Here is a 13,607-nt window from a genome sequence, read left to right as displayed (position 1 = left end):
CACCTCCACTCCCGCCGCATCCACCTGAAAGCCTTCCTAGTCCGAACTTTCAGGCCCATCAAACGCCAGTGGGAGGTAGGATTCGCCATCATCTCCCCACTAGCGCAACATCACCTCGGACAGGTGGGTGCTGCAAATTATCAGAAGGGGCTACTCCCTCCCCTTCGTGACTACCCCTCCAGCCATGCCACCTCAGTACCACCGCATGTCGGGGGACCATCTTTCGCTTCTTCAACACGAAGTCACATTCCCAAGGGGACCATCTTTTAGAGACTACTAGCCACAGATTCCATAACGTAGAATTATCCCTAGGCGTGAGACTGTATCCGGAAAATTTTCTTTGCCACAGTATCTCTGTGCGCTAGGGGCGGTGCCACGTGACTCCGCCCTGACGTCTGCCACGAGCATGACGGCAGCAAGGTCACATGAGCCCCCACCCCGGCGCGCTGACGTCAGTTAACTTCTTTTCCACATGCAACGCGGATCCGGATCATGTCTCTGAACTGGTTTCAGGCCTTCTTTTCATGCTTTTGTGTTGAGGAACAGTGTGCAAATGCCTTCGGGCTTCAAGACGTGTACTTCGTGTACGCGTCAGATGTCAGCGACGGACCCTCGACGGACCCTCACCCTATTTGTATGTGGTGTTTAGGCGAGCACCATGATTCGACAGACTGCGACGCTTGACAACCATTTGAAGCCGAAGTCCCGGCAGGAGCAGCGGATGGCATCGTCCTTCACTGAGGTCCCATGGGCGTCTCTCACCCACCGGTAAGTCTTACAGCTTGTCAAATTCAAATTCAAATTTGTCACTGAGGCCTGGTCCCCGTTCAGCAGAGTGCTTGAGTTCTCCTCTGGAAATGCGGCCTCGCTTGTCACCACCCTACCCGCTGTTTCCTGGCGTCGGGGCGACGATGATCCAAATGGAGGCCTGCGCTACGGCTCTGCAGGCTTCTTTGGTCCCTCCTCCTCTTCCTGAGACATCCGCAGATCCTATGCCATGTGCAGGGCCTTCCACGGAGTCGCCGACGAGTTCGACCCCGGCGCCGACGAGTTCGGCTTCAGGTTTTGGGGGTGTGGTGTCATCGAGGTGCAGCCCTACGGGGTTCTCCTCTTCAACCCATGGCATCTCTGCCTCGCCGCAAACCCCCGAGGGGGTCCCTGTGGTGTCGCAGGAGGTGGCCGGGACTCACGGTTCATCCTCAAGTCCCCCTCGGTCCTCTGGGCAGGCAGCTGCCTTACCGGAGGGCAAGCCAACGCCATTCCGGTGCCGACGGCTGTCTTCCCCGGCCCTGGCAGCACCATGGGTGGTGGCTAGGGTCAGGGGTGCCTCCCCAGGTTCCTCTCGGCCCTCTATGCAGGTGGCAGCCTCGTTGGAGGTCGAGTCGGCACCTTTTCGGAGCCGTTCTTTAGCCGCCCTGGCTCTGCCCCCGCCCCATTCTCCTAGGACGCAAGTGGTGGTGGGGGCCAACTCGGCGCCCCCCATGACCGCTCCGCTGCCGGTCGACATCGCTCTGGCTCCTGTGGCGGACTCCACGGCACCGTGCTGGTGTGGAGTCATTGACTCGTCTCCAGAGGTCCCCTCCTCTCTGGTGGTTTGTCATCTCCTTGTTTCCGATTCTCCGGAGAAGGAGCGCCGCGTCAAAGCTTTTTCCCCGGCATCTTCCAGGGAGGGCTCTTCGCCGTCTCTGCGGCCACAGCCCCCGGACCATCTCTTCGGCTGTTGGTTGCTCCGCAGGCTTCTCCTCCATCCCTGGAGGCCCCTCATGCCACCCACTCATCTGTGGATCTTCTGCCATTCAGGGGCTGGCAGTTTCTTCCTCCAGCTGGACTCAGGGATGGACGGCTTAGTTTACAGGCGTCGCCCACAGAAGAATTGCTCGCTCCCCCGCGACGACCTACGGAGACGAGTGCAACCTTTGTCCGGGCTATTTCCACGGCCACTGGCATTTTGCAAATGGGCAACCCCGTCACCCCATTCCCTACGGACCATTTGTTGGAAGTTCTCCAACAGGGCTCTGGTGGAAGGGAACTGCTTCTTCCATTCGAAGCTTTGCTCCACAATTCTCTTCTGGGGGCCTGGGGTCGTCCTGTCACAGGTGATCCAGTGCCTCAGCCGCTCCTTCACCGCCACCGCCCTGCTCCGTCTGCCACTCTTTCCACTCTTCTACCCAGGGCCCTCTTCTGCTGACTGCTTTTCCTTCCTTGCCTTTGGTGTTGTTTCCTCCGTCACGGGAGGCCCGCTGGTTGGATTCATGGGGGTGTAACATCTTCACCACCTCTTAGGCTGATGTGTGAGCGCTCAACACACTTTGTGTATTGGCCAGGGCTACCTTCAGCTTGTGGGATTCCATGCAGTCCATTCTGTCTTGCACCTCCCATTAAGGTGTCCGCGCTGATCTGCGGCACCATGTGTTCAATGGCCGGGAGTGGGCCGCGTTTATTCTCCATTCGGCCTTGGATGTTTCTGATGCTCTCGGCCGTGCTATGGCTCATGCTTGGTTGCGGGATGGCATTTTTCCAAAGAATATTAGGGAGCGTCTGGTTGACCTGCCTTTTGATGGGGTTCTTTTGTTTAACACCCACACTGACTCTGCCATTCAGCGGCTCCTTGCGGGGCTCCTTGCGGGGCTCCGTCCTCCTCCCGCTCTGTAAGCTTGGCTTGTCGGTCCTCCGGTGATTTACGGGATTCATGGTATTTGCCAGTTGTCGACTGCACACGTCTGCCTATTGTGGTCCACCGCCGTGTACCTTGGCATGTACCCTTTTGCTCCTGCCTCTTGTTCTGCTGGTGCTTTGCGCGGCTGTGTCTTTCTTTTCACGCCTGCGCTTCTTGGCTGTGGAGCCGTTCCTGCCTTGTCCGCTGCCACGAGGCTGATTCCTGTTCAGCTTTCCCCTACGCTGTGAGTGTGTGTTTTCCTGTGGCGGGCTCTGCCTCTGTTTCTACCACTTCTCCTTGGAGTTTGAGGTGGTTCTTTTCTTCCTTGGTACTCCTCTGGCACTGTCTGTCCCTCGGGGTTTTTCTGGAGGATGTACCTTGTACCTTGGATGGGCTTGGGGTATCCTGGGGCTCCGTTCATCTTTCTCTGCTTACTACTGCTTGGTGGGGGCTGGGCCGCCCTTCTTGTCCCCATGACATATCTCCTGCTGGGGCCCTGTGTTTCTTCCTAACTGGGGAGGTTCTCTCACAGGCCCTAGGCCCTCCTCCCCTCTGGGTATGGCTAGGGTATCTATTCTATGTTAAGGAATCTGCGGCTAGTAGCCTCTATCAGATGTACAAGTTACTTACCTTCGGTAACGATGTATCTGGTAGAGATGATTCTAGCCGCAGATTCCTTCACGACCCGCCCTTCCTCCCTGTTCTGCGAGGTCCTTCAGCTTGGTTTTCTGCACTCACCTCCCTCCAGGTGGCTTGTCTTCTGCAAGTGTCCTCTTTTACTTCCTCCCTGATGGGATGCTTCGTTCTGTTTAATTGTTCCACACCTTCCTTGCTGATACAAGATTGGTTGGTTCATGTGTATTTCTGCATCCCTACACCCTGGTCTTTTCCAGTGTTGGTGCCTACTTTTATTCATCTGTTCCGGACTTGTTGCCCTTTACTGTTGTGGATGGTGATTGCAGAATCTCTATCATCTGCTATGACTTTTTTCATATGTTTTTCTACCTCCAGGGAGGATGTCGCCTTAGCTTTGCAAGGTTGCTCCTTAGAGCGGTGCTCTGCTCGTTCACTGCTATGGCTGTTCCTCACCTTTCGTTCCTCCCTTTTTCTGTTTTCACTGCTTTTTCGCACACTGTTCCCATTCTCTCCACAGTTTTGTTTGTGATTGCTCCGCGTTGTGGTGTGGAAAAGTTCTCCGAAGAAAACTGATGTCAGCGCGCTGGGGTGGGGCTTATGTGACCTCGCTGACGACACGCTCGTGGACGACATCAGTGCGGAGTCACGTGGTACTGCCCCCGGCACGCAGAGATGCTGTGGCAAAGAAAATTTTCCAGATCCAGTCTCACGCCTGGGGATAATTCTACGTTAAGGAACATGCGTCTAGAATTGTCCCTACCAGAAACATTGTTACCGAAGGTAAATAACTTGTACATCGAGCACGTTCCTAGGCCAGAAGTAGGTCTTGGTTGTTATTCCCACTACTTTCTAGTTCCCAAGAAGGACAGGGCCTGCGTCCTATCTTGGACCTCAGGAACGTCAACCGCTTCCTCCGGAAGGAGAAGTTCCAGATATTGACGCTAGCTCAGGTCTTGTCTACCCTCGACCCTGGAGACTGGATGGTAGTGTTGGACTTGCTGGACACATATTTCCACATAACCGTCCTGCTGGCCCACCGGCATCACCTGCGGTTCACGGTAGGCCAAGAGCACTTTCAGTTTACTGCTCTCCCCTTTGGCCTTACCAGCGCCCCTCAGGTGTTCACAAAAGTGATGGCGGTGGTCGCAGCTCATCTGCGCAGATCAGGGGTTCCATTCTTCCCCTATCTCAACGACTGATTGTTGAAGGCGGGCTTGCCTCTCCAGGCTACGTCCGACCTCTTGCATTTGCTGAGGTTCTCCATCAACATGCCGAAGTCGCACCTGATTCCCTCTCAGAAGCTCCTCTTCATCGGAGCGCTTCTGGACTCGGCACAGTTTCTGGTTTATCCTCCTGAGCAGCGAGTCCGGGATATTCAGGCTATGATTCCGATCTTTCAGCCTCTATCCCAGGTATCAGTCAGGATGGCCCTCCGGCTCCTGGGCCTGATGGCCTCCTGCATCCTGCTAGTAGATCATGCCATATGGCATATATGGGCTCTGCAGTGGGACCTGAAGTTCCAGTGGGCACAGCTTCAGGGCAACCGGTCCGATCATGTCCAGATCTTGGAGGACACTGCACGACAATTGCAGTGGTGGCTCACGAATCGCGAATGGGTATGTGGCAGATCCCTCCCCCTTCCCCAACCTAAACATACAGTTGTGACGGACGCGTCCCTTCTGGGATGGGGCGGCCACATGGGAGAGGTGGAGATCAGAGGCCTCTGGTCTCCGGCGCAGTCCGGGCTCTACATCAACCTTCAGGAGCTTCGGACGATCCGGCTTGCACTGAAGCCATTCCTTCCCTCTGTCCAGAGAAGAGTAGTGCAGGTGTTCAAGAACAACACTACTGCCAAGTGGTACTGCAACAAACAGGGCAAGATGGGGTCCTGGACCCTATGTCAGGAGGCTCTGCGCCTCTAAGCTTGGCTGGAATACCAGGGCATTTCCCTGGTGGTTCAACACCTGGCAGGTTCACCGAATGCCAGGGCGGACGAACTCAACCGCCGGTGCATGATGGATCACGAATGGCGTCTGAACTCGGACGTGGTGCAAGGTCTCTTTCTGCAATGGGGAGCGCCTTGGTTACATCTATTTGCCACCGAAGAGAACGGGTAATGTCATCAGTTCTGCGCGTTGGAATTTCCAAGGTGGCACTCGCTAGGCAACGCTTTTCAGAACGAGTAAAGTTGCGGTCTACTATATGCCTTTCCGCCTATACCACTTCTACCCCGAGTGCTGAAGAAGATCAAGCGCGGCCGGGCCCAAGTCATTCTCGTGGCTCCGGACTGGGCTTGAAGAGTTTGGTATCCCAAGCTACTCAGCATGGCCATCGATCCCCTGATCCGACTGCCTCTTCGGGAGGATCTTCTGTTGCAGCAACAGAGGACTGTCCTCCAACAGAACCTGTCCAGCCTCCACCTCCTTGTGTGGAGATTGAGCGGCGGCAGTTGAAGGCTTTCGACCTTCCTCCCAAAGTCTGTGATGTAATTTTGGCAGCCAGGCGGCCCTCCACGAAGATCGTATACGCCTGCAGGAGAAACAAATTTGTGGCATGGTGCACAGCAAAGGCTGTGGATCCCCTTTCTGCCCCTCTTTCAGAGGTACTCCTATTCCTCCTTTCTTTGGCCCAGCAGAGCTCTGCTCTGGGCACTATCAAAGGCTATCTCTCGGCCATATCAACCTTTTTACGGCTTCCATATCAGCCTTCCCTTTTCAAGTCCCCTGTTGTAAGTAGATTCTTAAAAGGCATTACTCATCTTTTCCCTCCTGTTCTTTTCATAATGCCTCAGTGGGACTTGAACCTGGTTCTGACATATCTAATGTGTGCTCCCTTTGAGCCACTTCACAACTGTCCTCTTCGTCTTCTCACTTTAAAGACTGCTTCCCTGGTTGCCATCACCTCTGCCAGAAGAATGAGTGAGCTCCAGGCTCTTTCTTCTAAACCTCCTTTTCTCTCTGTCCATCCAAACAAAGTTGTTCTAAGGACTCATTGTAAACAAGCGGGTCCCTATAGTTCTACCAACAGAATATAGTTTCAGGAAAGAAACAGATTTACGCATCCACTGACCACTCAAGAAACCACTAGTGCCACAAATATCATTGCATATTCATAACCAAGAAATAAAGAGTAATATTTCTATCAGTAGAGTTTGATCATTAAAAAATGCCCAATTTATTCAATACAATACGTTGTTCCGCACAGAAGTACCATAAAATAAAGTAAAAAATGTGTCAATCCACATAGACATATTAAAACAGAAAAAACAGGTTGTCGACGCAGCGTTTCGGTATTTTGTTTTACACCTTCATCGGGACAGTTTTCTCCCATCAATTGATTTTTATTTGAGACTTCACGTTATTTTGAAGCTCTCTTCTTGGATCTCATGAACTTTATTTCATCAATTGGATGGAATCAATATTCTCTTGATTTAACAAACCTTAAAATTACTTGGTTTGCTCGATGTAAGTATGTACAAGGGAGCCACCGAGGTCTGTATTTTTTCACAGAAAACTAATAAAAGAACAAGGCCTGGTTTGCGCATGTGACTGTATATATTGTATTACATGTGGAAGAGGTGCAAGTGGAGCAGGGAGGCCGCCTTCTAGTATCCAGATGGTTAATTGATAAACCACACAAGGAGAATTTCACCTGCAAAGAGCGCTGTTATCACGACATACAGTCACTAGCGCAACCCAGGCCTTGTTCCTTTATTAGTTTTCTGTGAAAAAATACAGACCTCGGTTGGTATTGCTGGTGTATCTATTCTACAGTAAGGAATCTATGACTATGTGTTTCTTTCAGATGAACAAGTTACTTACCTTCGGTAACGATATAGCTGTAAGAAACATTAGTAGTGATAGATTCCTTACCGCCCCACCCATCCTCCCCGTTCTGCGAACTGATTTCTAGGGTTAAGGTCATCTCTTTCAGGGCCCTAGTTTAAGGCAACAGTGGTCAGCATCTTGCATTGCTCTGGGTTCCTGGCGCGAAAAGTCATGTACAGAACTGACGTCAGCACGCGAGGGTGGCGTCTAAGTAGCTGCTGCACCGTCATCTCAGCAACTACGACGCCAACGAATAATGCATAGCCGCTTGACGCCACCTTCCGATGCGCAGGGGTACTGCTGACGAAAACTTTTTGGATCAGTCTGATGCCTGGGGGTAATTCTAAGGTAAGGAATCTATCACTACTAATGTTTTTTACAGATATATAGTTACCGAAGGTAACTTGTGTGTTTAGTTTAGAGTGGGATAGATTGTTTTAAATTGGAGTGGGGCAAATTTTTGGGATTTGAGTGGGGCTGATTGTTTTGGATTAGAGTGGGGCAGATTGATTAGGATTGGAGTGGGTCATATTCTTTTGCATTGGAGCGGGGCAGGTTGAAGTGGGGAAGATTGGAGTGGGGCTGATTGTTATGTATTGGCATGGTGCAGGTTGCAGTAGGGTAGATTGTTTTGTATTAGAGTGGGGCAGATTGTTTTGTATTGGAGTGGGGCTGAATATTTTGGAGTGGGACAGATTGTTTTGGAATAGAGTGGGTCAGAATGTTTTGGACTGGAGTTGGGGAAGTTGGAGTGGGGCAGATTGTTTTGTTTTGGAGTGGGGCAGATTATTTTGGAGTAGGTCAGATTATGTTTGATTTGAGAGGGGCAGATTGTTTTGGCTTAGAGTGGAGCTGATTGTTTTGGAGTTGGATTGGGTGAAGCAGATTGTTTTGGATTTTAGTGGGGAAGATTGGAGTGGGCAGATTATTTTTGGTTGGAGTGGGGTAGATTGGTGTGGTGCTGATTGTTTTGGGTTGAAGTGGGGCACATTGTTTTGGATTTGAGTGGGGCAGATTGTTTTGGATTTGAGTGGGGTAGATTATTTTGGATTTGAGTGGGGCAGATTATTTTGCATTGGAGAGGTCAGATTGTTTTGGACTGGAAAGGGGCATATTGTAGTGGACAGATTGAGCTGGATTGGGATGGGACAGATCGCTCTGTATTGGAGTGGAGCAGATTGTTTTAGATTGGAGTAGGGTAGATTGTTTTGGATTGGAGTGGGGTAGATTGGAGTGGGGCAGATTGTTTTGGATTGTAGGGGGTAGATTGGAGTGGGGCAGAATGTTTTGGATTGGAGTGGGGCCGATTGTTTTGGAGTGGGGCAGATTGTTTTGGATTAGAGTGGGGCAGTTTGTTTTGGACTGGAGAGGGGCTCATTGCAGTGGGCTTGTTTGGGAAGGCTGGAGTGGGTGGGATTGTTGTGGATTTGGGGTGAGTGGGGTGGACTGGATTGGTCTGTGGTGGATTGGATTGAGTGGATTGGGGTGGTGTGAGGTGGACTGGATTGGCATGGATTTGAGTGGGTGGATTGAAGTGGGGTGGTTTGGGGTTAAGTGCAGTGCAAAATTTTGAAAATTACACATATGAAAGAAACAATTTTGTTTTATAATATATAAAAACAAAATAATTGTCATCTTTTGGGAACACTGCATAGTAGCAAAAGCAAAACCAAACATGAGTGTAAAGTGAGAAAAGAAGAATTGGCACAAAAAGAAAGTTAACTATGGAAAATAAAGCTTTGCAACTTTTGTCTTTCCTGCTGGGCACTTGTTTGCCAGTCACACACTTTCTGTTTGCAGTGCACTGGAAGTTAAAAAGAATAAAATAGTACCTCAATCACATCGGGAGCAGTGGACAGGCACTGATTAAGTTGAATCAATCTCTGTTTGGGCCCTGCTCCACACAAAGGAACGGAAATTATGTTAGGCCTGCAGTGACCAGTCACCAGTCTGTAAAGAAGAGTACTATGCAAACCAACAAATTGCTCCAAGCACTCTTTGCAAACAACAGTGTCTCACAAACAATAAGCATACGCTAGGGCGTGCTGTCATGGGTTCGACCATAAAAACATGGGTTCGACCCTAAAAACAAAGTACCCCATTCACTGGTGGGGTACTATACCCTGGTTACGAATACGAAAACAACGATCTCTATTATCTAAAGAGAATTTTGAATTTTATATTTGGAAAATGTGAATTTGAAAATGTGTATCGAGTTGTGAATGCCTTGCAAGTTTTTGATAATTAAGAGAAAGTTCTATGTGAAATGCAATAATCAATCTGCAAATGAATTACCATGTTGAGATAATGGTTAGATAATGATGAGTACGGGTACTATACCCATTCACTTCGTTTAAACCAAAGACTGTAAATAATGATGAAAGAATGACGATTTACATCGATTTAGCAGCGTACGCTAAGTAAAGTAAATGATTTAACCTTATTGACAAATGCAAAAACAGCGTCCCTGATGCATAAATATATAAATATTGTGCAATTGTAATGTGATAAACTACTAGTCCCAGAAAGCACCCTAATTGCCAACTGAGATAAATAGTAGACATAGAAAATTATTCACTTACCGTGAACGAAGCCTGTTGAGGCTGAAACGCGTTGGTCCGAGTACGAGTGAATAAAGAATTTTCATAGAATATTCCTACCTGTGTGCCGCATTCTTTGTGTAAAATTGTGACATGGGCCAGGATCCGGCCCCCATGCAGAGCACCCACAGCAGTGCGCATTGCGGTGGAGGATCATTTTTGTGAGATATATATACACACACTGAAGAAGGCAGATCGCCGAAACGCGTCTGTGGTGTAGCTTTTCATAAATAAACTAACTCTGTGACGAGGAACCTCCCGAGTGCTGTTTTTCATTCCTGGGGACCAGCTGGGAATCGACGAGCGTAATATATATATATATATATATATATATATATATATATATATATATATATTTTAAACTAAAACTAGGAATATGATGGACATTCCGTACTTCACCACCCCTCAAGCGATTCTTTGAACAAATAATGCACAAAATATTGCTTTCGTACTTAATAAATGAACGAGGGCCCACAGTTTCCTGCATCTTTTAAACAGCAAAATAATACTGCATATCTGTCAAGTCTACATATACAACCATTCATGTCTCCTCCAAGGAAATAAAGGTGGTATATTCGCAGAAACAAATACTGTTCTCTATAACTACAGCTTTATGGTTTCAGGACCAACCTTTCAGCTCGAAGACACCGGAGGGCCCCACAGGAAATAAAAAATCTACAATTGACTGAACCGGACTCCCAGCCAAAGCCCTGGAAGGCAATCCACACCCGTTGTGCCACTGCAGGCCCCAGTCACCTTGGCGATGGTCGGATTATGTTGCAACCCCTCCTAGATTTATTTGTACTGATTCAGGGTCTGAGAACTAATCACATTAGCGTGTGGGCAGCCTTATCTGGGCTCTTCCTGATTTATGTAACCTGCGATGCCAGTGGCTAGGTTAGTGGCTAGAAAGAGCCCACTTTTACTTATATCAGGGGTAGCGGGCAAAGGTGGTGATGGCCCAATGAATCATGGAAGGGTCTAGTTTCGCCTTAGAGCAGACACTCATAGAGATGTGCAATGGTTTGTTTATAAGCTGTCACATGAGAAATAGGGCTTTGTAATGTACGATCTGTCTGAAGCATTAATAAAAGAACCTTCTTCAAAAAAAACTTTAAAATGATGGCACAAAGTAGAGAAAGGATCCAGCTTCACTGCCTGTGAAGCAAGGAACTCCTGGAAGGAGCTTGGCGCGTCATAACAGGGTCACACAGCATCTTGTAGTCACCTTAGCTCCAACATTCGGATGGAAGTGCCCAATTAAAAGGTTTTTTTTTTAATTCAAAAGGAAGAACTAATAATGCTTGGATTTGCATAGCATGGCTAATCACCCTGTGAGGGTCTCTAGGAGCTGTCCATAGGCATGGGGAGATTAAGTGATTTGCGCAGAACCACGGGCTGTTGAGTCAGCAGCCCTGGCTGTTATGCCACATCCTCTCCTATAAGAATTATATGACAAGCAGACAATGAAGACTAATTCTGTTATGGCTGCAAACTCATCATGTTTCAAAAGACAAGGGAACCCAATAGGCAATTGGTCAGGGACCTTTGGTGCGTAGCTCATTTCTAAAGACAAGGGTCCCTAGACAGATTTAAGGATATTCAAGGTAATAGATATAGGCTAAATAGGCTATCTATATTCTTTGTCCAGCCAGACAGAATTTAATATTCAATAGGTACATGAAAAGGATTTCATACAAAATTCAAGTGGGACACAGCCCGCGTCCTACTAACACAAATAGACAAAACAACAATTAGGGAGGGGTTCAGGCAAGGGGAACGAGTCTGCATAACATAATATGTAGCAGACTAGGAAGCGTGGAGACACCATTGCACAATAGGCTACACACTGTATTACATGCATATGGTGTACAAATTGTTGGCGGCGTTTCGATCCCTAGGACAAAATAGGGGGATCATCTTCAGGACAGTATGGAATTCATGCCTGTATACAAATAGCTCCGAACAATACAATATTCATGTCTCAGTACATTAAGTAGCTGTTGCGGAGTAAAGCCGGTATTTGGGCAACGAACGACTAGGCGGGGTTCACTTGTAAAATTGCCTCAGGACCTATTGCAGTATTCGAGGATATAATTGAAGTTCATTTAGGCCGGGATCACTGAATTAATATTCCTCGGTGGGAATCAGGCCAGTTGAGTCGAGTCGCAGTGTGGCAATGGCAGGTAGCGGCTCACTTCTTTAATGAAGACTGAGGGATATCTTGGGTGTGTCCATACGGCGCGATCCCGGTGGCTGGTAGCTTGAGGCAATATCCCTCGGTCTTCATTAAAGAAGTGAGCCGCTACCTGACATTGCTGTTTGCTATGGAAGGTGCTCCCTCCCTGTCATAGCAAACTCTGCTTTGCTTCGTTGAAGCGAGAGCAGGGAAACCTGCTCTTGCTTCAACAAAGCAAAGCACGATTGCTTTTAAGTGAGGGGAGCTGCAAGTCAGCAGCTCCCCTTGTTCAAAAGCAATGCCGGCTCCCGCAGGAGGCAGGGATCCAGCGGGACCATGGGGGCATAGGGGCTCCCCCCACGTCCCCAATGCAAAGGGCCAGCCAGAAGTGGCTCGGAAGGAGGGCCATGAGGCCCTCCTACCTCAACAAAATAAAATTTAAAAATTTAAAAAGAGGCACAGCCCTGGGGGATGGAATCCCGGGGGCAAATATAGGCCTCAGGAGGGGGGCCACGCAGCCCCGTTCTTAAAAAAATATATATTTTTAAATAATAAATATGTGGCCATGCCCCGGGAGATGGGGTCCCCGGGGCCAAAATTGGCCTCGAGAGGGGGGCCGCGTGGCCCCCTTCCCGTTTTTTTTCCTAGAAACAACGGGTCTGACCCTGGGGGATGGGGTCCCCAGGGCCCCAAATATTGTAAAAGATGTCACTGACCATGTCATGAGTGATGTTATATGTGACGTCATTAGCAGTGCATTGCGGTGGCGTGAGTTATAGTTAGCTCTACTAACTATAGCGTCTGAATTTCTCTGGTTTTGTACGAGTGAAATGTCCAACTAACTATAATGTCCCTGAAATCTGTGTTTTTTTCGGTGAATATATAGACATATGGAGAGAGAGATTGATTCTCCGTTTGTTTTGAGGAGTTACATTAGCTAAGGTTAAGCAAGCACCTTCTCTTACACACAAAGAGAACATACCTGACAAACAGCTGTTGTATTATCCCTTGCTTTTGCCCTTTATATATTTTATCCAGTCAGAGAAACATTTGCCCGTGGATTGCAGTCAGGAGATGTATGGTAATTATTGTAAAATACATGTATGATATTATTCCTTGCTGCGTAGGCTCAGAATTCTTGGCTGTTTTTTCATTAGGACCAACGACCAGTTTGGTATCTTCTTACTTGGTTCCTTTTTGCCCGAGAGGTATCAAAGCTGCATTGCTTTAAAAAATATTTTTAATATTTATTCTACAGAATGATACTAAAAATGAAATGGGAAACTATCAATCTTTTTTTATTTTTTTTAGCTTACAACATTAGGAGAGGGAAAAGTGCAATACCATGCCGACACTACCGTGCTCAGAAATGTGTACTTACAGGTGAGTACTGTAACTTGTATTTTAAATACATAGCATTTTAAATGTTATAAAGGTATACATCTGTTGAAGTTCTCATAGAATAAGATGACATGTAAATATTTTCCCTTAGGTGACATATATTATACAGAATGCAAATGACAAGTCACTTATCATCATTGATGAGTTAGGCAGAGGCACTAACACAGAGGAAAGCATTGGCATTTGTTATGCAGTATGTGAATACCTGTTGAGTTTAAAGGTAGGTTTTTATTGCTCTAACCACAGTATCTAAAAATGTATTTTTCTCGTTTTGTATGTGTTCTTTTCAATCTATTACATTGCAGCCT

General features: G+C 48.0%; 1 protein-coding gene across 1 annotated transcript in view; it reads left to right on the top strand.

The window, feature by feature from the left end:
• Positions 1-13,607, top strand: part of MSH4 (mutS homolog 4) — a 1,513,152-nt gene that overhangs the window by 1,168,561 nt on the left and 330,984 nt on the right. Inside the window, exons 18-19 of the mRNA XM_078673412.1 lie at positions 13,210-13,281; positions 13,391-13,519. Coding sequence (XP_078529538.1) covers positions 13,210-13,281; positions 13,391-13,519 — 201 coding nt within the window. The remainder of the gene's footprint in view (positions 1-13,209; positions 13,282-13,390; positions 13,520-13,607) is intronic.

Source organism: Lissotriton helveticus, chromosome 1_2 (assembly GCF_964261635.1).
Source record: "Lissotriton helveticus chromosome 1_2, aLisHel1.1, whole genome shotgun sequence".
NCBI lineage: Eukaryota > Metazoa > Chordata > Amphibia > Caudata > Salamandridae > Lissotriton > Lissotriton helveticus.
Note: the sequence above shows the minus strand (reverse complement) of the source record. Positions and strands in the feature narration are given on the sequence as shown.